At 37.9% G+C, this 24,605-nt stretch overlaps 1 protein-coding gene across 3 annotated transcripts in view; it reads right to left on the bottom strand.

The window, feature by feature from the left end:
• rnf111 (ring finger protein 111) overlaps positions 1 to 24,605 on the bottom strand; it is a 120,307-nt gene that overhangs the window by 20,910 nt on the left and 74,792 nt on the right. For all 3 annotated transcript variants that reach the window (XM_072565026.1, XM_072565028.1, XM_072565027.1), the window contains 4 exons: positions 18,306 to 18,432; positions 9,866 to 10,029; positions 4,245 to 4,418; positions 1,360 to 1,670 (listed from right to left, as the gene is read on the bottom strand). In XM_072565026.1, the coding sequence (XP_072421127.1) occupies positions 1,360 to 1,670; positions 4,245 to 4,418; positions 9,866 to 10,029; positions 18,306 to 18,432 (776 nt within the window). The remainder of the gene's footprint in view (positions 1 to 1,359; positions 1,671 to 4,244; positions 4,419 to 9,865; positions 10,030 to 18,305; positions 18,433 to 24,605) is intronic.

The following is a 24,605-nucleotide window of genomic DNA, read 5'->3' as shown; positions in this document are numbered from 1 at the left end:
CACTACTGCTTAGGAACTCATATTACAAAAGCAGAAATATTGGCTTTTAGTTAGCTATTCTCTCAAACGATTCTTTAAATTGGTTATATGCAGCTGAGTATTCTGCAAGTCCAGGATGGTCATCCGCGTCAATCCTCATTGTACTGAATATTAAACTTAAACAGGCCATAAACCTAAACAGATTGATTACCAAGTTCTTTGGTATTTTTGTCTCTAATGGCCAAAGCCTTTTTTTTATTCTCACTTCAAACTAAAACATTATTTGCTATTTGTTTACTATCAATTCATTTTCAAATGCCATAATCTTTTAAAAACATTTTCTATATTCTACTGAACTTTCCTTGTATTATTTGCAAATTCTGTCACGTGTGAAAGTCATGTTATTGTATTCAATTTTCAAGAAATTATCGGTTTTACTGCATCTAGTTCCCTTCTTGTTGGAAGAAAGCACACAACTACAGATGCAGGAAATCTGAAACAAAAATACAAATTTCTGGAATAACTCAACAGGTCTGGCAGCATCTGTGGAGAGAAAGCAGAGATCCTGTTTCATGTTCAGTAACCCTTCTCTCCAGATGTTGCCAGACCTGATCAGTTTCTCCAGCAGTTCCATTTTTGTTACTTCTTGTTGCTATGTGTGGGCAGCAATACGTGTACAGTGAAAATATTCTACTGGGGTTTTCTGATTGCTTTTTGGGGTGTGTTTTGCAGACAGAGTGGGAGTGTGTAATGATGCTAGCACATAAAACATGCCCACTTCCTTCCTCTACACACTCTGATTCCATAAAATGCAGCCACACCCTTAATATTGATATAATCTATGGAGCTGGATTTAAAGTTCACATTTATTGCGTGCACCTCTCAGAAATGTGAAAAAAATCAAACAATTGTTAGTTTAGTTGTTCAATTCTGTGAAGTTTTAACTGTAAAGCATGCTTAAAAGCCGTCACTTGTTAAAACTGTGTACTGCCCAACATAATAATTATTTGAATAATTACACATGAAAACGATAAGTAACTTTAAATTGGTCAAATTTAGAACAGTGTTTATAGTTAGACATGAAAATGCTGCTTGCAAAGAACCAAGATGTAACAAATGTAAGAACTAAAGCAATTCAGATATTAGTCACCTTAATACTCAGTCTAAAAATCAAACAGTTCAGAGCTTTTGTCACAAAGAATAAATGTGCAACAAACACAATTTGTAGGCCTCAATATTTATTCAACTTATGATACAATACAAGTTAAATGATTATTATATTTTATAAAGCACCAGACTAATATTTTTTCTCATGAGCAAGCTGACATATTGACTATGTTTTTCTCTTAATTTAAAAATGAGTGATCAAAGAATACAAACCTGATCATGATACTGGCCACCTGTGTTTCCGTTAGCACCGCAAGGTGCTGGCACGACAGCAGGCCTCGCTAAAGGACAGGTTGATTCAGGAAATGAAGGCATTGATTGTGGCACTGCAGAGTGGGAACCAGGATGGTGTTGAAACTGATGGTTATGTTGCTGAAGACAGCTTGCATGAATATGCCCTAATGAATTGTGGCCTTGTAAAGATCCTCCACATGGTGAATGTTGAGGGCAGCAGGATGGGAGCCTTGGCATTGCCCCAGGACCAGCTTCAGGCACTGCACTTGACCCAACTCTGCGAGCATCATCTTTGAGGAAAAGTAAAAATCAAATTTATATATTGGAAATTTCTGGCAAATTTGTATCACAGCAGACATGGTGGCATAGTGGTAACATCACTGGACCAGCAATCCAGAACGCCAGGTTAATGTTGTGATCGTAGGTTCAAATCTGACAGTAATAGATGATTTAAGTTAAATTTAATTTTTAAAAATTCTGGAATAAATTGCTGGTCCAATGGTGATCATGAAACCATTGCCGACTTGTAAAAATTCAGTAGGTTCATGAATCCCTTTTTGGTAAGGAAATCTGCCTGGGCTGGCTTTCAAATGACTCTAAACCCTGTGGTTGCTTGTTGACTACCATCTAGGCAATTAGAGATGGTCGCTGGCGATACCAACGATGCTCAAATACATTGAATGCATTAAAAAGGAAAACATTGCTGTTCTCTCAGTTCTTCTAGAATGTAGTGATTATGGGGTTGGAAGGTCTTGCCTAAGAAGCCATGGTGAATTTCTGTAGCGTACTTTGCAGATAGTACACACTGCTGCTACTGATAGTGGAGGGAGTGACTTCCTTTGGATGTGGTTCCAATCAAGCAGGCTGCTTTTTCCTTGTTGGTGTCAAGCTTCCTGAGTATTGTTGGAGCTGGACTCTTTCAGGTAACTGGGAAATATTCCATCACACTCCTGACTTGTGCCTTGTAGATGTGGACATCATAAGGCAGGTTATTCACTGTACTGATGCCAATTAATGTCAAAGGGCGATGGTTAGATTGTCTCTTGTTGGAGATGATCATTGTCAGGCATTTGTGCAGCATGCCTTTTACTTGGCACTTGTCAGCCCAAGTCTGGATATTTTCTGTATCTAGATGCGTTGGGCAGGGACTGTTTCAGTATCTGAGGAGTCATGTATGGCGCTGAACATTGTTTAGTGATGACAGCACATTGCCACTTCTGACCTTATGATGGAGGGTAAGTCATTGGTGAAACAGCTGAAGATGGTCAGGTCAAAGACTCTAGAAAATCTGCTTAACTGATTAGCAGCTTCTGAGGCTCATTAAAATTTTGGGTCACCCCGTCACTGCATCATTTACGTTAAAAACCATCACCTCAGCATGCCATCACTATAAAAGCAAATGCAACGGAAATGGTCAATTAATGAAAATAAAATAAAACCGTTTGCCTAACTGATATAACTTTAGATTCACATCAAAATATGCTACACTTCAGATTCTAACATCAACCCCAATTATCCCAATGGACTCAGTCCACTCTCCGTCAGACATTTCATCCAGCTATACACTAACTGTACCCACTTTCATCTTATATACATTGCTCTTCCATTGCACCACAAGGAGCAAATCCTAAAGCCACCAATGTGTCGCACACTCATTTTTCTTAAACTCATCTGCCACATACCTTCAAAATTTTCCTCAAAACTTACATTTTCAACCATTTAACATTATACACTTTACTCTTTGCCCACAGATTCCTTTGCAAAGTGTTTGTGGATTTTTTTTTAAATGTAAAGTTCACAGGTACAAGTGATTCTCCTAATTAATTACATCATCATAATAAACATATCCTTTTCTCTTATTCCAGTATCAATAGAAAATTACCACATGATTGTAGAATGCAACAAGCTACCCCATAGTGTTGTGGCTAGTCAGAAAGAACCAAAATGAGATATGTCGAAGATCACTCAAACATGTTAGAAAAGAGCTGTAATTGAAATAACAGACAAGATCTTAGGATTTGAATCTCAACAGCCAATATCTTTTTTTCTTGCCGCATGCTATATTGCAACTTTGTAGGAGTTCTAGCTACTTTATTGCCAACAGTAGGGTTATCTATCAATAAAACAACACAGCAACAGGCTATACAGTCAGTTCTTCCACAACTCCATGATTGTGTTCTTGTGCAGCCCGGCATTATAGGAAAATCACATTTTAGGAACAGCGTTTAAAGTGCTGGTGCTGTACTTGCGTTACAGCCAATACATTTTAAATGTTTGCATTGTTGAAACAGCGTCCTCAATTTGTCAAGTGGGTTACAGCAAATTTGCATTGATGAAACGTGTGTTACAACAGAATGGGGGGGGTGGCAGCATGTTAAAACTAAAACAGAAGCTTTCATAGGAGCATCTGCTGCATTGCCATTAATACAATATTTACAAACACAAGTAAATTTGGTGCATACAAGCCCATCACAACAGTACACAAGTCTCATATTCGACGTAAATAATTTTGGATTCGCTTAGTTGTCTCAGTAAGTTTTGGGTGAATGCGAGTGTTCACCAAGTGGACATCAGTGAATGGGAAGAATGTTTGTACATTTCACCAGGTGGAATTTTCTGTAATGTAATCCCAGTTTTGGTGCTGGGTGTGACAATCAGCGACACACAGGTCTACAAAGCATATAGCTGAAAACCTGCACCATTGATTAAACAGTCTTTGCAAATAAAAGTATCAGAAAAATATGACAATTTAAGTCTAAGGGGGATTTGTACGTTCAGTTCACCAAACAAAACATAACTGGAAAGTCTATCTTTGATAATGCCATTTTATAAGTTTGTTACTTGAATTCAAATTATTCACACACCCACGACTGAAGGGCCTGCCTCATCAATGGTTGCTGGGACTCCTGTTGACTCTGTCACAGAGGAAGGCTGGGCGGTAGAAGGACCTGGAGTCATACTTGAGATGTGGCCTGAGGTAGGTACATTATTGACTGGTTGCGATCTAGCAGCAGAGGTAGTTGGCACCACTGTGGGTTCTGTAATCAAAGCACAAACAGGAAGTAGGAACCTGGAGACAATGTCAAGACAGTAGACAACTGATAATTAAACTTAGATATAGTACGAACTACTATTTTTCAAAACTAGCATCTCATGGCAGTAATACATTTTAAGCTTCAATCTCATAAATGATACTGGAGTGGACACACTGCAAACTACTGCAGTGACACTCGCCATTGTCCTCAAATGAAGCTGTGCACAAAATCTGAGAATCTCTGTGACATGGATTTCATGTTTCCTGGCACTAATTTGAATCTTGAGCCAAGTCAAGATGGCTTCATTCTTCGAGCAACAGTGACGTATTCAAGGACAATAAGTTGTCAATCACAATGAACAATTCTCTTAGAATTCACAGATTTATCAGTTGTATCACAGTAAGCAGTTAAAAACTGAGTTGCTTCTCATCAATGGAATAACATGCTTTGGGTGCTTATCATAGCAATATTACAGGAACGAATGGCACCATCTCCTCATCCCTAAGTAGAACAATTGTCACCTGTGGGGTCTTAAATATGGAGAAGTGTTAAATTTTGTTTGACAGCATCTCTGAATTACTATTTTAAATGACACGTGTAGATTTCAGACGTTGCTGTCAGTTTCAGAAAAGTAATGATGATGAAGGCCAACAGTTTCACCAACAGAAGTACTAACAGTCTGGGCTAATGCCAACTCAAAACGTCTGAGGACTTGGAGACTGATTGGGATAGGAACTTTAAGCCAACAGTTACCTTGAATGTCGATGGTATGGAAAATTTGAAGCTTCACACTACAATTATGTTTTCCAATAATTATTCAAAGTTTATTACATCGACATACAGAAGGTATAATGTTATTTTGCATTTGATTCAATTTTTTGCTCTCTCACAAGATGGGAGCTTTGCTGACAACGTCAGCATTTGTAACCTATCCTGAACTGTCCTTCTGCGATTCAATCCAAGTCGCATCACAATACACAAACAAGACATCATCATTTGTCATTCGGGAAAAAAAAAGAAAAACTAGAATTACAAAATCCAAAACACTATTCTATACTTACGCACTATAAAGGACACATGCAGAAATGCATTCAAAGGCATAAACACATTTCTGTATCAAGCTAACAATGACAGATAGATCTGACTTTGGTTCCCACTGCCTGATACCACCAGAACCACAGTTCTTACTATTTTGTAATACATTCTGTAAGACATTGCAAAACTACTTTTTAAGTTCCTTATGTTAATGATAGATGAGATTACAGTTAATTTAATCAACACTTTATTACTAACCTCTGATCAGTCTAGTCAAAAAAATGTTCAATTTGAAAGTTTTGATTTTGGCTTATTTTTCATGAAGCTGTAAAAGTTGTCCAGATTTGTGTAATTGCATGTATGTTAAGAAGCTCTCTCAAGAAAGGCAAAATATTCAAAAATACTCCAGCAAAATATGGTCCTACCAGAAATCAGATCACAAAATCAAGTAAATTGGCTTTCTCCATATTTTTCATCCAATTAAAAACAGAGAGTCTGAACAGAAAACAAAAAAAAACACTAAGCACAACATAATAGGTGGCATGGTGGTTCAGTGGTTAGCACTGCTGCCTCTCAGCGCCAGGAATCCGGGTTCAAATCCAGCCTCGGGCGACTGTGTAAACTCCACACAGACATTCTCTCCCTGTGTCTGCATGGGTTTCCTCTGGGTGTTCTGGTTTCCTCCCACAGCCAACAGTAGGTTAAGTGAATTGGCCAAACTAAGTTGCCCATAGTGTTCAGAGATGTGTAGGTTAGGGGTATTAGTCAGGGGTAAATATGGAGTGGGCCTGGGTGCGTCTTTGGAGGGTTGGTGTGGACTTGTTGGGCCGAAGGGCCTGTTTCCAAACTGCAGGGATTCCATAACGTTTCCATGAAAATACATTTGTGTCAGTTACTGCTTTGATACAATTTTCATTTCAGTAGTTCTGCCTCATTCCAGGTTGAAATGACAACTGATTTTTCCAATCAGGTCTATTTACAGTTGTGAGATAGAAGAGCAGCAGGGTGCTCTATTAGAAATTGTGCTACATGTGTTAATAGAATCACAGAATCATAGAATCCCTACAATGTGGAAGCAGGCCAATTGCCCATCAAATCCACAATGACTCTCCAAAGAGCATCCCATCTAGATCCATCCCCTATTCTTGTAACCCTGTATTTACCATGGCTAATTCACCTAACCTATATATCCTTGGACACTATGGGTAATTTAGCAGCAGCTAAAATTCACCATAACGTTTTTAAAAAAATAGAGGGATTAGAAATTTTCTCATACAAGAGTTCTTTCATTTAAAACTGATGCTGTTCAATTCACCTGATATGTGGCATGAAATACAAAGTGTACAGTGCAAATCTGAAGAATGTCAGTCACATGGGAAGCCACAATGTCGTAGGCTTGTGTCTGGATTCATTTACACAGATCTCAAATATCAATTTAGCTGCCACAGCAGAGTACTAAACTTTTTTTAAATGGGATGGATTCAGAAATTGATTGCCAATCATTCTTGACAGATCATGTGTTCCCAACAGCCAGCTACAGAGCAGCTATACGAAAACAAGTTTCCACTCATTTCCACTCAATTATGCAATGTGCATTACAAAGCCATTCAAAGAAATAAAAAGCAATATGATCTGTTGTTCAATATAAAACACAAGGATCAATGACTCTCTCAATCAAAATTTTAACAATAAACATAAATATGATCTTGTTTTAATTAAGGTTAGCAAATTGTATGGACATGGACTTTTCAGAGCAGATTTTATACTAGTGATTTTCAAAACAGTCATGCTACAAGCACAAAGTGGAAATTTTCTAAAATCCAAACAGGCTCAATGGTGCAAATTCAAAGGTTCTGAAATAGTACGAGCTCTGAAGTAGAAAAACTACCTTCTCAAATGGTACTCAAGTAATGGGCTGATACATTAATGGTATGAACAACTTCACCAGTAATAAAGTGTTAAATTAGGAGATCAAAAAATGGTACTCCAGAAAGATTCAGTTCAAAACTCATCATATCAAATGAAGTTCAGCTGCTAACTATCCAATATGAAAAAGATCCCAAAAATAAATTAATTCCAAAGGTCAAAACTGTGCTCTTGCATCTTGAAGTTACTTCTTTTTAGCTTCTTTTCTGTTTTTCTTATCAACCTGTTGAGAAATGTTATTACACACTTCTGAAGCAAGTGGGACTTGAACCCAGGTCTCTTAGTCTGGGGTAGGGACACTACCACTGCTCAACAAAACGGCCTTCTGTTTTAGCTTCTTATGTTTCAGCATATTGTATGAATGGGCAGGAATCTATTAACTTTGCCTGAACTTCATCATACAAACACAAATAGGATTATCAACAGTTTCTCTTGTGCCATGGACTTCAGAGCTGACTACATTGGTAACTGTCAAAAGTTTAATTTTGAATTTCCATAAACCTACCACAGGTTACCTTGTATACAGAAAGGATAAAAACAAGCTAATTAACTGTGAAGACAACTGAGCTTGTAATCTCGCTTATTTTGACAAAGGATAATGATAACAAATGAGTAGAAACAGCAAATGTAAATGCTGAAGTAGTGCAACACACAGCATTTAAAAGTTGCCTTCAGTAATTAAGAAAGCAACTCCTTTTTTAAAAATGAATAGAAACAAAGGAAATTTGTCTTCGCCACTTGGAGGACCTTTTGTTACCAGCACTGGGCAATTCACTGAGCAAGTGGAGGTAGGAGCCCAATGTCACTGATCAATGCTAGATTTGCATGATCCCAATGATATTACTTACACCCACTAATAATAATTGATTTCCCATTTCTAACTGTACCAAGTTTTCACATTTGCAAATAAAGATATTTATGAACTTCTATTGATATCTGAAGTACAGGTCTTAGACAATAAAAAAGTACCAACTTACAAATGTGCGCTATCCTATTCAGTTATTAACAGAATAAATTATGCCTTCTATCTTTTTCAAAACTCATCAAATGTACTCTGCAATATATGTATTTACAAAATAAACTTAATTATCTGGTGCACTATACAATGAACTACTCTTAAGTATTGTCATGTTATGATGCAGTAAACATGGCAATCAAACAGCCAATCTGTGCACAATGAATTCGCACAAACAGAAATGTGGCATTGATTACAGGAGCAATATTAGCAAATTCACAGAGAAAAACACTCTCAACTATGCTGAACTGAAAATCAATTTTGGGCTCTGGATTAAGATCTTTTCTGAAAGATAGTGCCTTCAAACAACACAATATTTTTTCTATACTATACTGGATCAGTCAAAATTTGTGGCCAGATCCTGGCATATATTTTGAATCAGTGACCTCGGATTCAAGCAAAATGTTGCTACCAACTCAGTCAAGCTGACAATGTTCATGAATCAGTGCATTTATCAATCAACATACAATGTAAAAAACATTGCTTAATAAAAGCTTAATTTAGCTTAAAGATGACAGCTTATTAATATTACATCAAAAGTATGCTTTACTATCAGGAAGAAGAAACTAGAATTAATTATCTTAGAACACGGGTCAATGAAGTTACCGGTCTGTGTTGCATTTGTTTCTCTCAGCCAGGGCTACAAAGAGGCAGTTACAAATGATTTTCATTATCCTAGATAAACTTACAAAGTTTCAGCCAGGATTCTAAATTCACTATGTAATGCCCAGAGTGTAGGAACATCTAAATAGTGGTTTGAATCTTTTAAATCTCATTAAGGCTGAGGATGTTAATGTCAGTAGATCTAAAGTGAACAGAGAGTCATTGGAGAAAAAAAGGTTACCTGTAGGAAAGCTTTCAGAAACAGCTGCATTTTAATGAGAATTCAATTTCCACAAACGTGCAACACAGATTAGCTATTGCGTTAGTTACTGCAGTTAATCCTAGTGGTTTACAGTATTACTTTAGCAACAAATCTCATGTTGTACATTTTATTGTACAACTTTAATCATGCTGGTAAAAATGAGTACAATCAGGAGACTTGGAGAGAATCTCAGTAATCAGGCAAGCCATTTTTCTTTTCCATGCACCATCCATCCTGGCTTTTAGCCCATTCCAATATGTTACAACACATGACTGGGCAGATGGGACTTGAACATAAATGTTCTGGCTCAGAAATAGGGCAACTACCACTGTATCACAGGAGGCCAAACATGTACTTAATGTGAAGTTCAAATGCAGAGGGGTTCCAGACAATGACATGAAGCAATATGTGACTGGGAAAGGATAATTTGAGGTTGACTGCAGAGGGTTCCACTTCCTTTAATTCTACTTGAATTCTCTAAAACAAAAAATTCCATGGATCACAAATTTAAGAGTCCACACATACTGCATGCTTAAAAATCTTTTACTCAAGTTTCCAACCAGACTGCAAGAAATTTTTCATCAAACTTGAAGAATAAATCACGCTTACCATCTTCATCCACAGTAAGGTCCACCACCTCTGCTGTGCTTTGTCTCAACGGCTGGATGACTGTAGATATTCTATTTCGGCTCCGCTGCTCCTGAGGTCTGTTTTGTGAGCTAGTACTTTGGCCCCAGTGTACCCTTGAGTGGCCGAGAAGTGTGGTATAAGACCTGGAAACAAACAATTGAGTAACGTTAATCTAATCAGTATTAGTTTCTGAATAGGAAAACTGTACAACGCATTAGGAACTATGAATTTTAACTGAGAAAGTAAATTGTTTCTACTGTCAATCAAGTAAACATTTTCTGTAATTGGTTAAACAAAAAAAAGAACGAACTGCTGATGCTGAAAATCAGGAACAAAAATCAGAAATTGCTAGACACCTTCAGATCTGGCAGTATTTGTGGAGAGAAAGCAGGGTTAACATTTCGGGTCCAGTGACCCTTCTTCAGAACTTCTCTAATTTGGACTTATTCTGGCAGATATGTTTAGAAATGGATCCAATTAATGCAGCGCCATGACTTAGTTGTCAAAAAGTGGGCACTTGAAAAGCACAGCAGGTCAGGCAGCATCCAAGGAGCAGGAGACACCTTCTCCATTACTTAAGTGGTTCACAAAAGAATGATGTTGTAACTTGATAGGATAGTGCAGAAGTCATTAAGACAAAATGCTCTAGTGAAATACTAATTTGAATAAAATCACACTGACGTTTAAATGCTTCAAGTTTTTAATCATCTCACAACTCAAGAATCACCATTACACACTCTGAACACAGCCCTAAAGACATGCTAATATTACACAAAATAATCCTTACTACTGATTTTACATACTTCAGTATATACTTTGGTCATTGGAATTCTGGTGCTATAATCACAAGAATTAAATTAGTGCCAAATATTCAGGTTTTTTAAAGTGCCAAATACTTCGGTTTTCAAAATCTCAAAGTTAATACCAAGTTTAGAACACGATTTTCCATTTTCATGGAACAAAGCACTCTAAAACAAACATCTAAACTTGCTCATACTTCTGCCCATTAAGTCATGTATGCCACACTTTGGTTCAAATAAGATTGGATGTAGGACCAAACTGATTAATTCCCACAATCTCATGTGGTCAAGAGTTAGCTTTTTGTATAAGAGTTTATTTCTACTTTTAAGTAAAAGTGCACAGCAGGCTACTTTCAATGCAAGACAGTTAGTAAGCACAAAATATATAAAAGACAACCATACCAGTTTTAATATGCAAGCAGGATATAAACAAACAGTCACACAACCAGAGGGCAAGAAAAGGTACAGAGAAAAAAACACTGTACATTGGATTTGAACTCTGGAGTATCAATAAAAAGGTTTATGTTGCAGAAAGCAGATAGCAAACTACTTAAATCCCACGACTTTGTACTTTTCATTATTGTATGTTCATGCTCTTTGATGGTGCTACTGTTTAGTTTCAAGATTAGAACATGACTCTTCTGAACCTTCATTTCTTTCCCACTTTACCACCTTAAACGTTGTGTCTGGCATGATCGATACATTTATTGATTCCACTTGCTCATGTTAATAAAAAAATACAGCTACAATAAAATTTTCTACTACAGAAACCTATACTTAGTTAAGTACTGAATAGGCAGGATTGAACACAAGGCTTTAGTTATGGAGTCATAGAGATTTACAGCACAGAAACAGACCCTTCGGTCCTACCCATCCATGCCGACTAGATATCCCAACCCAATCCAGTCCCATCTGCCAGTACCCACCTCATATCCCACCAAACCCTTCATATTCATATACCCATCCAGATGCCTTTTAAATGTTGCAACTGTACCAGCCTCCACCATTTCCACTGGCAGCTCATTCCATACATGTACCGTCCTCTGCGTGAAAAGATTGCCCCTTAGGTCTCTTTTATATTTTTCCCCTCTCACCCTAAATCTATGCCCTCTCGTTCTGGACTCCCCGACACCAGGGAAAAGACTTTGTCTATTTACCTATCCATGCCCCTCATGATTTTATGAATCTCTATAAGGTCACCCCTCAGCCTCTGACGCTCCAGGGAAAACAGCCCCAGCCCCAGCCTATTCAGCCTCCTCCCTATAGCTTAAATCCTCCAACCTTGGCAACATCCTTGTAAATCTTTGCTGAACCCTTTCAAGTTTCACAACATCTTTCCAATAGGAAGGAGACCAGAATTGCATGCAATATTCTAAAAGTGGCCTAACCAATGTCCTGTACAGCTGCAACATGGCCTCCCAACTCCTGTACTCAATACTCTGACCAATAAAGCATACCAAACGCCTTCTTCACTATCCTATCTACCTCCGAATGTGCCGTCATATTTAAGACTGAGTTGAGTTTCTGAACATACAGCTTCACTGTCACATTAACTCGTCTACTTTCCACTCCCACACCAAACATAGCTCACCTCTGTTGCTATCTCAACCATGTTGTTGATGAATTATTCTTTCAAGTGTTTGTTATTATGATTCTCTGCTGTTCAGATTATTGCTGTTCTCAGCCTTATTTCTTAAGCTTAAACACAAGCTTTCAATTAAACTACACAGACTGGTCTTCAAACGTGCCTTGACCAATATTATAATGGAAAAACAACCCCTGTGAACCATTCTAACTTGCTTTCTATGTATTTTGTTCAGAAGTGTTATTGCACAGTCAAGACGCGTGGCGCTGGAAAAGCACAGCAGGCCAGGCTGCATCTGAGGAGCAAGAGAGCCAACATTTCGGGCATAAACCCTTCATCAGGAATGTGGAAGGGGGAGGGGGCTGAGATAAATATGGGGGGTGGTGGTGGTGGAATTGAGGGAAGGTGGGTGGGAAGGCAATAGGTGAATGCAGTTGTGAGGTAATTGTGATAGGTCGGAAGGGAGGGTGAAGTGTATCGGTGGAATGCAGGATGGACAGGTGTTGCCCAAGAGTAATATTTCAGAAGATGTCTTCAATTGCTATCAGGAATCCAATTTTAAAACATATAAGTCTAAGCAATTCTCATTTGTCATATCGGTAAAAACAATGACTGCATTTGTCATATCACCTTCCAATTGGACAAACGCAGGAAAGGAAAATAGCCCGCATATAGACAAACAAATCTGTCAAAGTCGGTTCTTGCTTCACGGTTTCAGAATCTCAAAATACCATTAAATGTTGTGGCAGGAAACAAAAGAATCAGTATACTTCAAAAATTCCCATCATCATTGGTAATTTTCATTTACAATTTCCCCTTTCTTCCCTACAAAAATTATTACTGCAAACAGATGGCAGGGAAAGACAGGCTGATCTGTAAGCTTCTCCAGTGCAATGGCATGCTGCACATAGACAGCAGGATATATCAATTGAGCTTGGCAATTTGTAGGAAGCGAGCATATTTACTTTTAGAGATAATATCCTGTATTAGTATACTGTCATCCCTCTAAGAGCCTAACCCTGAACTACAGCATGAAGCTCATAAAACATGACCACGTAAATGAATGGAGAAATTGTTTGTAAAAGAAATCCGCAAGAACTGTGGATGCTGTAAATTGCAGGAAAACCTCAGCAGGTCTGGCAGCATCTGTGGAGAGAAATCTGAGTAATATATCAGGTCCAGTGATCCTTCCTCGGAAATTGTTTGTGCTCCTTCCAAAGACTTAAATGTAGAAAATATTTATCCGTAGCAAAACTAAATTTCATGTGGAAACAGATGCCCATGACAAGTTCAGAGATAACTGCAAATTGTCAAGGTTCCCATACTAGTTAGTTCTGGAACTACAATCATGTTGCAAAAAATTGAATAGTCTCAATCTTGTAAGAAACAAATTAGTCTTCAATAAAGTACAGGAGTTGGGACTTCATGTTACAGCTGTACAAGACATTGGTAAGGCTACATTTGGAATATTGCATACAATTCTGGTTGCCCTGCTATAGGAAGGATGTTAATAAGCTAGAGAGGGTGCAAAAAAAATTTACAAGGATGCTATCAAGATTTGAGGGTTTCAATTATAAGGAGAGGTTGGGACTTTTTTCCCCTCGAACATATAATGCAGAGGTGTGACCTTTTAGAGGAGTAGAACATCATGAGGGACATGGATAAGGTGAATTTCAAAGGTTTTTTCCCTAGGGCAGGGAATTCAAAACTAGAACATATAGGCTTAAGGTGAGAGGAGAAGATTTAAACAAGGATCTGAGGGGCAACTTTTTCACACAGCGGGTGGTGCACTTATGGAATGAGCTGCCAGAAGTAGTGGTAGAGGAGAGTACAATTACAACATTTGAAAGATGTTTGGACAGGTTTATGGATAGGCAAAGTTTAGAGGGATATGGGCCAAATGCAAACAAACGGGACTACTTCAGTTCAGGAAATCTGGTCGGCATGGATCGGTAAGGTTGAAGGGTCCGTTTTTGTGCTCCTTGACTCTATTACTCAAAAGATTTGCGAAATCAAAGAACTTTCAACAGTTTGTTTCAATGACAGTTATCAATGTGGTAGAACTGGCCAGGAGGAAAACAATACTTGTTTAACATGGTAAAGGGAAAAAACATATCAATGTTCATCACTTGGCTGGTTCCTACTGCAGTTGGGCCAACATGGAACGGTGACACCTATTCTTATACTACTACTACTCAACCAGATTTCTCCAATGTCCCCCCTGACCTCCAAGTTTCTGCTCCTTATACAGATTCAACTGCAACTGCCCATATTAGGCCACTAGAAGTCCTGCTTGCCCATCACCTCCAAATGCTCGGATTATTGCAATGTATATATTTAATATCCTGCTTATCTTCAAATTTCTCAATGCCCAGCATCAACTATTATCTCTGCAACATATTCTAGGCTTGCATCCACTCTGCAGGATTGGTTGGCAGAATGTGGCCTTTTATGCAACTCCTCCCTTTGCCATAATAGTACCACAAATGATTAATCCTACACTCTGGAACTCCTTCATTAACCCATTGTATTCTCTCTCGTTATCTTCAAGACATTTCTCAAAATCTCATTTTGAACAAAGTTTTGCTACATACAGCCAAAGTAACTAAGTGGAGAAAATGGATAGCAGATGAAGTTCAATATGCAGAAACTTAAGATTATTCATTTTGACAACCTGGAATGTTATTTTAAATTGTTAAAAATTAGGATCTGTGCAGAGATAAAGGAACTACAAAAAATAATTTGAAGACTAATGTTACGTTAGCCTGGAACTTATTCCCTCAAAAGGCTGTGAATGCTGATGCAATTGAAATGTTCAAGACTAAGACTAAAGATAAAGAATTAGTAGGACATTGAACAAAACTAGATTAATGGAGTTGAAGTGCACATCAGCCTTAATGTAAATTTATGACATAGTAGGTTTCAGCAGCTGTTAGACTGAGAAATTACAGATCAATCAGCCAAACCTCAGTGCTGTGAAAATTATTGAAAAAATTCTAAGACACAGGATAAACCATCACTTATAGAAAAATGGCCTGATGAAACACATGACAAAGACAAAGAATGGACTTAATAAGAGAAGGTTATGTCTTACTAACACAACTGACTTTTTTGAGAAGGTAGGAAAGAGAGTCAATGAAGTAGCGCATTTGATACATTCTCTGTGGATTTCAGCAGAGCATCTCATGAGGTCCTGTTGGGTAGACAGGTCAGTAAAAGTAAATACCCATGAATTGGGTTCAAAATCTGCCTAAGGACAAAAGGCAAAGATAACAGATGATTATTTTCAAGACAGCAAGGCTGGTTGTGGTGGGATTCCACAGGGGTCATTAATAGGGTCCCTAGCCTTTTATGGCAATGTATCAATAACTGGACCTGAATGAAGCAGATGCGATTAAGTAGTTCGCAAAAGGCACAAAACTGGCCCTGTGGTTGATCATAAACTCAAACAAAGTTGCAGGTCAACATTCCTCTAATGTTTGTAGTGCTGGCTCAGAGTTTTGAATAGCCTTCAAGTGGCATATCTAAACCACAACAGAAGTCTTACAGCAGTGGATGTCAGTGTAATTAAGGTTTTCCTCTAGCTACTGTGCAGGCATGCCTGTTGACAGCTGAAAGGGAACATAGGAAGATAACAATGGACTCATTCTGTTGGTGGAAAAGTGGTAAGTGACATTCAGTGTGGAGTGGTTTTAAGTAATAGTACAAAGGAATGCATGATAAATGGGAAAATATTGAGAACTGTAGACAAATAGAGGACTATGAAGTGCATGGCCACAGATCTATATGAATAGAAAGGGTTTGGAGGGATATGGGCCGGGTGCTGGCAGGTGGGACTAGATTGGGTTGGGATATCTGGTCGGCATGGGCGGGTTGGACCAAAGGGTCTGTTTCCATGCTGTACACCTCTATGACTGACAGGTACAGTAAACGAGGTGGAGTTTTATTAGCCAAGATGCAGAAAATAAAAGCAGAGAGGTTATACTGGAACTGCATAAACATTGCTTAACCACAGCTGGAGTACTGCGCACAGTTCTGATCACTGCACTGCAAGAAAAATATAATTGCACAACAGAGGTTACAGGGAAGATTTAGGAGGATGTTGCCTGGAAAATTTTCGTTTTAAGGAAAAATTGGATTGGCTAGTTTTTTTTTGAAGAGAGAAGCATTCCTACTATTTGTAAAACTTTCCATGGGCAGGTTAGTATGTGGATCTGCTGCCTGCTTCTCCAAGGCAGAAACTCAATTTAAATACCCTAAATCTGAATTAAGAGTGAATTTTCAGACCTGGTGATATTTTGCAGGCAATCGAGTGCTGCCCAACTCCCCACCATGCCGAGAGGCTGCAAGATCATCAGAAGCAGCCTCCCTCTTTCAAATCATGGATCTCTTGAATCCAACATGATATCTAATTAAGAAGTTCTGCAGTAGTAATCCAATTTTATGTCAGCAGTGTCCACCTCTCTGTGGGTTGCAGCTGGGGGGCTTCTGATTGAGCTGACAGCAAAGAAGGTTCCCACTTTCTGATTCAAAGGCCAAACTGAGACACACCTGAAACTATTGGTAGAGTTAATGCATAGAAGTTTTGATTTGAGCAGGTAGGAACGCATTGTGCATCATTATATTTGTCACATAGTGTTTTAAGAGTTCAGTGATGACGAGAGAGATTAAGTTTAGACTCCTGCCATTGTTTATCCTCTATGCTACAAGACCTTAGAGTTTCCTTGAAAATAGAGTTGCAGGTAGATAGGATAGTGAAGGCAGCGTTTAGTATGCTTTCCTTTATTGATCAGAACATGGAGTATAGGAATTGGTAGGTCACAATGCGGTTGTATAGGACGTTGGTTAGGCCAATTTTGGAATATACGTGCAATTCTGGTCTCCTTTCTATCGAATGGACATTGTGAAACTTGAAAGGGTTCAGAAAAGATTTACAAAGATTTTGCCAGGGTTGGAGGAGTTGAGTTTTAGGGTGAGACTGAACAGGCTGGGGTTGTTTTCCCTGGATTGTTGGGGGCTGAGGGGTGACCTATAGAGGTTTCTGAAATCATGAGGGGCATGGATAGGGTAAATAGACAAGGTCTTTTGCCTGGGGTGGGGAAGTCCAGAACTAGAGGGCGTAGGTTTAAGGTGAGAGGGGAAAGATATAAAAGGGAGCTAAGGGACAACTTTTTCATGCAGAGGGTAATGCATGAATGGAAAGAGCTGCTAGAGGAAGTGGTGGAGGATGGTACAATTACAGCATTTAAAAGGCATCTGGATGGATATATGAATAGGAAGGGTTTAGAGAGATATGGGCCAACTGCTGTCAAATGGGACTAGATTAGGCTAGGATATCTGGTTGGCATGGATGAGTGGATTGAAGGGTCTGTTTCTGTGCTGTACATCTCTATGACTACCAGCCATTTATTTAAGGTTATCTCCTGCAAAATCTTAAGGCTGACCTTGCTCTTCAGTCTAACTGGCTGGCCCATCAACAGTGTTCTCTTCACGGTCTAATAACAGGAATCTTATTTATTGTCAGAATCTTATCTAGTTCTTTCTAAAACCTATTTATCTCCTACCAAAAAAAAGTTCCTCACGTACATTCTAGGAAGCCTATTTCAACCGTCAGTTGAAAAGCAGGAATTTAATCTGTGCAGCTTTCCCTCAGTACTATATCAAAACATCAGGATTTGAACCCATATCAATCCGACTGAAAGGCAATAGTGCTACCACAACAAACACATTAAGATCTGTGCAAAGACACCAAATAAAAGATTGAATTGCACTTTTTACATTTAGACAATATTATTAATGCATGAAGTTGTCGCTTTCTGAAATGTTAAACCTTAGTACACACTGCATCTGTATACAGTATTACTGTTTTAGATCATTTAAAAACTTCACTTAAAGAACTACAACAGGATACAATTACCCATAGGCAGAAGCTTGTAGGAATCTGGGAATATTTCTTATAATCTTTTTTGGAAATCAACATTCAAAAGTCAGTGAGTTTTCATCTTTAACAGATTAAAAGTCATGAAATTTCTACCTGCAATTGTCCCCAACAGTGACAATCTCCACTTCACTGTCCGTTGAGGTAACATTGATTTCTTCATTGGCAGTAACCTGGGGAGCTGAGGTGGCCTCAATCACCACAACATCCTCATCAATATTTCCTGCAAACAACAGAAAAATTAAAATCAGCAAAAAATTAACATGCACAACAATATATGTGGTGTTGTAGTTTCAGTTACACCCAATGTGACCTACATATCACAAACAGATCAGAAACATAAATATTGCTAGTGGTATTTGATTATTGCATAGTTAATAATGCTAAAACATGTTGCACCAATCTAACATATTATCAAAACAGAAAGCCATCAAACCTTTTTCTTGAAACTTCATCCATTTTCCTGAATAAAATTCAAATTTTTTGATTTATGAAACTATAAACACAATTTACATTTTGACCACATTATGAATAAACAAATCCTGCACAGATTCAAAATGCATAGTGTGAAGTTGAACTATAGCTACTTATTTCACCGCTGCTTCATGATGGGCTTCGAATAAGGCCAAGTCTGAAATGAAAGCAGTCAATTCTACAATATCTAAAGCACCTCAAACAACAACAACAAAAAAACAACTTTTCAAGAATCCTAACTCAAATAAGTTATTCAGCCATTAGTCTGAGATATTTTAACAGACTTGCTGTAAAATTTCAACATTCTCTCCATCATGTCAATGGTAGTTCGATGCTCTTTGCTAGAGGCAAGAGCAAGCACAAGGAGTCAAACTTGCAATTTTTTATTTTGAAGTGCCTAAGTGCAGACATTAGCCTCCATAACATTTAAATAGTGTCGATAAAAATATTTACTATTTCTTAGGGTCCTTGCTGGTGACAACAACAAAATTCAAATTCTGTGAGAAGGCACATGCAGTACTGAAGTAGCTTCAAAACCATTTCTATCTGCTTTGGTTTATGGAAATATGAGTACTGTCTCGGGGGTAAGGTGCAACAGCTATTTATAACTGGCACATGGCTATGTGCGTTCAATTTAAAGAATGGACTTCTTCACAAAAATTATACTTCAAAAGTATTAGAGGTAGTTTAATTTATAACTTAAATCACACTTTAATTATTTGGAGGCAAAGAACTAAACAGGGAAATAAAGAAGTCACTGAATTGTGAACCTAATTTTATGCATTACTCTGAAATATATTGCTGTCTCAATTTCTTTCTTCCTAACCATTAGTGAAAATGTCAGGCATATTACAATGAATCTTAGGTCAGCTACAAGTGACACAAAGCAAGTTCAAATACCATAAAAGCAGTGTGAGAAAACTTGGTACAAGTGATGAGTGTTGTAAAAGCCCAACTGGTTCATTAATACTCTTTAAGGAAGAAATCCACTCACTTCACCCAATATCAACTGCATGTGACTAGACTGCCTTCAAGGTGCCAAGTAGGCCACTTAGTTGAATCATAAGGCTAAACAGCATCGAGGCAGCAACTTCACTATGTCGTCAACAGTGTTTTAAGGAAGGTTATGGCTATCATCTGTCAGAGCAATGAAGAATGGGATATAAGTGCTGGCTTTGCCAGTGACACATGCCAAAAATGAATGAAGAGAAAGATTCATAAAGGAGGTGACAGTTACAAATAGATAGCTTTATCAATCTCCCAAATATCTGGGAGTTTTGCCGATTTCTCTTACGTCCTTTCTTCATCACATGCTGAAAGTACAAAATATGTACACACTTTCAAATCATTAGTCGTCTTCCTGTGATTAACATGGATTAGACCAACTGACTCAACAGAGATTGGAGATCTGAATTTGAACAGGAGAGCTACTGGTCTGCATAATTTAGCTACACATGCTTATTTATCAGCTGAGTCATGAAGGGAGTTTGGAGTAGAAAATTTTGATCTGAGATCATATTTAAATAGGTGATAGAAGGTTACTGCAATCTTGAAAGTGATCAATAACTACAAGTTTTATTTGAAATTAAAATCAATAATTACAAATAAAAATGTCAAAAAATTAAAATTACAACAGTTGCTCTTTTTCTACCCTCTCTGATTTTCTGTTAGCAAGCAGGAATAAAAAAAAAGGTCGAAGTATCCAAAAAGAGGTTTAATACTAGTCCACATTAAAAGCAATGGTCTATGCAGTTGCACTGATGAGAGTTTCCACAACAAACATAAGCAGAATGTGATGATTATAAGTCTGCCCAAAAACTACCCTTTAAAGGTTTGTCCTCCTCAAAAACACCACCACCCATCAATGCAGTTGAATTACTAATTGTATTTTAAGAGTCATTACCCATTTAATCACTGGTTAATGGTATCAACTAAATCTTATGGTTCTATTCAAGAGCGCAGCAATTTCTAAATTACTGTTATTTGAAGTTCATTTTGAGAAAAATGGATCAGGCAAGCTAAACCCACACCACTTGCATCCTTCATTCTATGAGCTTTCTTTGCAGTGCTAAAAACAAACAATATCTTCAAACATCAGTTTATACTATCCATGATAAAAATTCAATGCTTTTGTCTGAGGACAGTTGATTTTGCTTCATAGCTAACTACTTGTTTGAAACAAATAACAATTGTTACATAAATGCAATTGTATGTCCTCCAAATGCTCCAAAGCGACAAACAATAAAAACTTAAATGTAATCAATGTGATAAGAGGAAAATGCAGCAGTTTATGCACAGCAAGACCCCAAGAGAACTGCAGATGGATGATCAGTTGCATATCAGTGAAATGGAATAAACAGTCAAGTCTTGATTTAACATCTCCAAATGACAGCCACTATGAGTGTAGTACTCCATCAGTAATGGACTGAGGTCAGTTTAGATGGTTACTGGGACTAAATGAAACCTGATGGCATCCAATAAATGATTTTCAATTTTAGTAAAATTAATCCATTGCCACCAATATAACATAAATTAATGACAGTGTTTACTGATATGAATTCCAAAACAGTGACCAGACTATAAAAAATTCTTTTACTGGATTAGTGGTGCTGGAAGAGCACAGCAGTTCAGGCAGCATCCAACGAGCAGCGAAATCAACGTTTCGGGCAAAAGCCCTTCATATAAAAAATTCTTTCCTGACCTCAATCACATGTTCTGTTCAACAGAGATACACTCTGAAGGGGGAGTAAGTCTATGGGGTGAATTTGTATGTGCAGAATTATATTTGCAGATACATTCTATTTTGCTCAAAAAATGCACAATCTGCACACAGTCAATGCATGTAGTCATAGAGATGTACAGCATGGAAACAGACTCTTCAGTCCAACTCATCCATACTGACCCCAACCCAATCTAGTCCCACCTGCCAGCACCTGACCGATATCCCTCCAAACATTTCCTATTCATATGCCCATCCAGATACCTTTTAAATGTTGCAATTCTACTCGCCTCCACCACTTCCTGTGGCAGCTCATTCTACACACATACCACCCACTGCATGAAAACATTGCCCCTTAGGTCCCTTTTATATCAGTCTGACTCAAGACTGGGATACAGACAGACTCTGACCTCACACATTTAATGCATTGTCTGAGCTGAGATGTCACCTTTTGTTATAAAACCTTAAATTATCTCAAGAAGGTGACGGAAAAGGAGTTCTGGGATTTACATATTAATGAACCGAAACCTGCATTCAAGAAGATGAAAGACTTAACAACCTGGGTTTGTTCGATATATCACTGTAATCTTTTGTTATACATTCTGTGTCTTTTGATCTTCTACACCATAACCATCTGATGAAGAAGCAGCACTCAGAAAGCTAATGATTCCAAAAGTTGGACTATAGCGTGGTGGTGTGTGATTTGTAACTTATTTCAGCTGTGTTTTAGCAAACGGTGTCTTGCTAATAGTCCATTGTAAAGTTTTGCATCAGTTCTGATATAAAGTACAATTGATTTTCATAAAATACCTGTATCATAAGTTGTTCATATTTTATTTCAACCTGAATTTTAAACTACCATTACATAAATATTCTGTGCACTCGCCTGCAGAGAATATAATTGCATCAAATGTTGATGAAGCTCTTGTGGTATAAATGTCAGCCAAATTTATGCTTGATCACAGAGTCTCAAACTAAACTAGTCCCACCTGCCTGTGCTTGGCCCATATCCCTCCAAATCTTTCCTAATCATGAATTTATCCAAGTGTCTTTTAAACACTGTAACTGTACCTGCATCCGCCACTTTCTCTGACAGTTCATTCCACACATGAACCACTCTGTGGTAAAAAAGTTGCACCACATGTCATTTTTAAATCGTTCCCCTCTCATCTTAAATTATGTCGACTTGTTTTGAACTCCCCACCCGAGAGAAAAGACCCTTGTCATTCATCTTATCTATACCTTTTATGATTTTATAAACCTCATTAAGGTCAGCCCTTAAAGGTCCCAATTTTGCCAATTTTAAAAAAATTCTCAAACCCCCCATTCCTGGCAAACCCCTTGTAAGTATTTTCTGTTTAATAATATCCTTTCTATAATAGGGCAACCAGAACTACACAGATTATTCCAAAAGAGGCATCAACAATTTTCTGCACAATCTCAACATGATGTCCCTACTCCGACACTCAAAAGTTCGGTGCAATGAAGGAAAGTGTGCTCAACACCTTCTGAACAACCCTGTCTACCAGAGATGCAAATTTCAAAGAATTATATACCTGGGCCCTTAGGTGTCTCTGTTCTACAACACCATCTCGACTGTCGACCTCTTTTATATTAACAAAATGCAATACTTCACATTTATCCAAATTAAACTCCATCTGCCACTCCTCAGCCCACTGATCCTACTGATCAAGATCCCTTTATAATCGTAGGTAACCTTCTTCACTGTCCATTACACCACCAATTTTGGTGTAATCTGCAAATTTATTAACCATACCTTTGATATTCTCATCTAAATCATTTATATAAATGACAAACAAAAGTGGACCCAGTACCCTGTGGAATATCGCTGGTCACAAGTTTACAGTCCAAAATTAATCCTCCAGCCCCACGCTGTCTCCTGGAGTTAAACCAATTTTGTATCTAACTGGCAAGCTCGTCCTGAATCCCACGTGAACTAACTTTAATAATTAGTCCACCATGCAGAACCCTTAAGAAAGGCTTTCCTAAAGTCCAAGCAAACAACCTCTACCACTGGTAAGACATTTCTTCAGTGATGACTTTTTGGTTTCTGCAATTGACAAAAAATCCATAAATAATTATTTGTAAACAAGTTAATTCTGACGATGAAAAATCAATTTTATCGTAATGGGGGTTGTTAAATAAAGATTCTTGTTCTTTGGGATCATAAATATGCAGAATTTCTTTTATTTTCACACATTATAATGATGAACTGTTTTAAAATTAGTCAGTGAATATCTGCAAGTAAAGATTTTCTGGTTATGGGCAAGAGTTAACAAATCATAGAAATTCAAGAGGTATTCAAGACATAGAAACAGGCCCAAAAGGCCTTTGGCAAGGTTTGCACTTCACAAAAACCTTGTTCACTCTTTTTTTAATCTCAGTCCTTCTGTGTTAATCAAGCTGCCCTTTACATAGGCACGTTAGTCACTTCAACTACACCCTGTGGTGGGGGGGGGTTCTATGTTCTAAACACTCCCTCGGTAAACACATTTCACCTGAAGGTCCTCATGGATTTATGCAGGGCCATTTGTTGCCAATGCTGCATTTGGTCACAAGAATATTTCATGGAAATGCCATGACCTCAGAGACTTGGCAAAAATGCACACAAACATGAGCAGAAAATGATAAATCGTTCAGTTTGGTAACAGATGGAAGCAACGGGCTTCAGTTAAGCTTAATTGTTTACATGTTGTGTTGCATTGTATTTGGTCCAAATCCAAATTCTCAGCTGGTGAATTCAAAAAAATAATCTTATGAAAACAATACTCCCTCCAGGAAATGGTTCAGCTCTGCAACTGATAAGTCAACGGCTTTGCATGTAATATGTAACAGTGTAGATGCATGTGGCAATATCTCATTCCACCCCCTTTTTTTGTGTCTGTAACCTTGAAGACCCCTCAGTGTGAAGCTATCCAACTTCCTTTTAAAACTATTGCTGGTATTGGTATGCAATGTCTTTTCAGGTTAATAATAAAAACATTTCTCTTCCACTCCCTCTCCATCTTTTGCTTACGATTTTAAATCTTTGACCTTTGTTGTTGACTCCATTCACTCATGACTACGGCTTGTTCATTCAATTAAAACCTCATCTTAACTGGAGATCTATGTTGGGTCATCTGCTATCCTTACCAATTAAAAGAAAAAGATTTCCAATCTTCTTCATTGCTGAAGTCCCTCTC

This window comes from Chiloscyllium punctatum, chromosome 48 (assembly GCF_047496795.1).
Source record: "Chiloscyllium punctatum isolate Juve2018m chromosome 48, sChiPun1.3, whole genome shotgun sequence".
NCBI lineage: Eukaryota > Metazoa > Chordata > Chondrichthyes > Orectolobiformes > Hemiscylliidae > Chiloscyllium > Chiloscyllium punctatum.
This window is presented reverse-complemented; position numbering and strand designations above follow the sequence as displayed.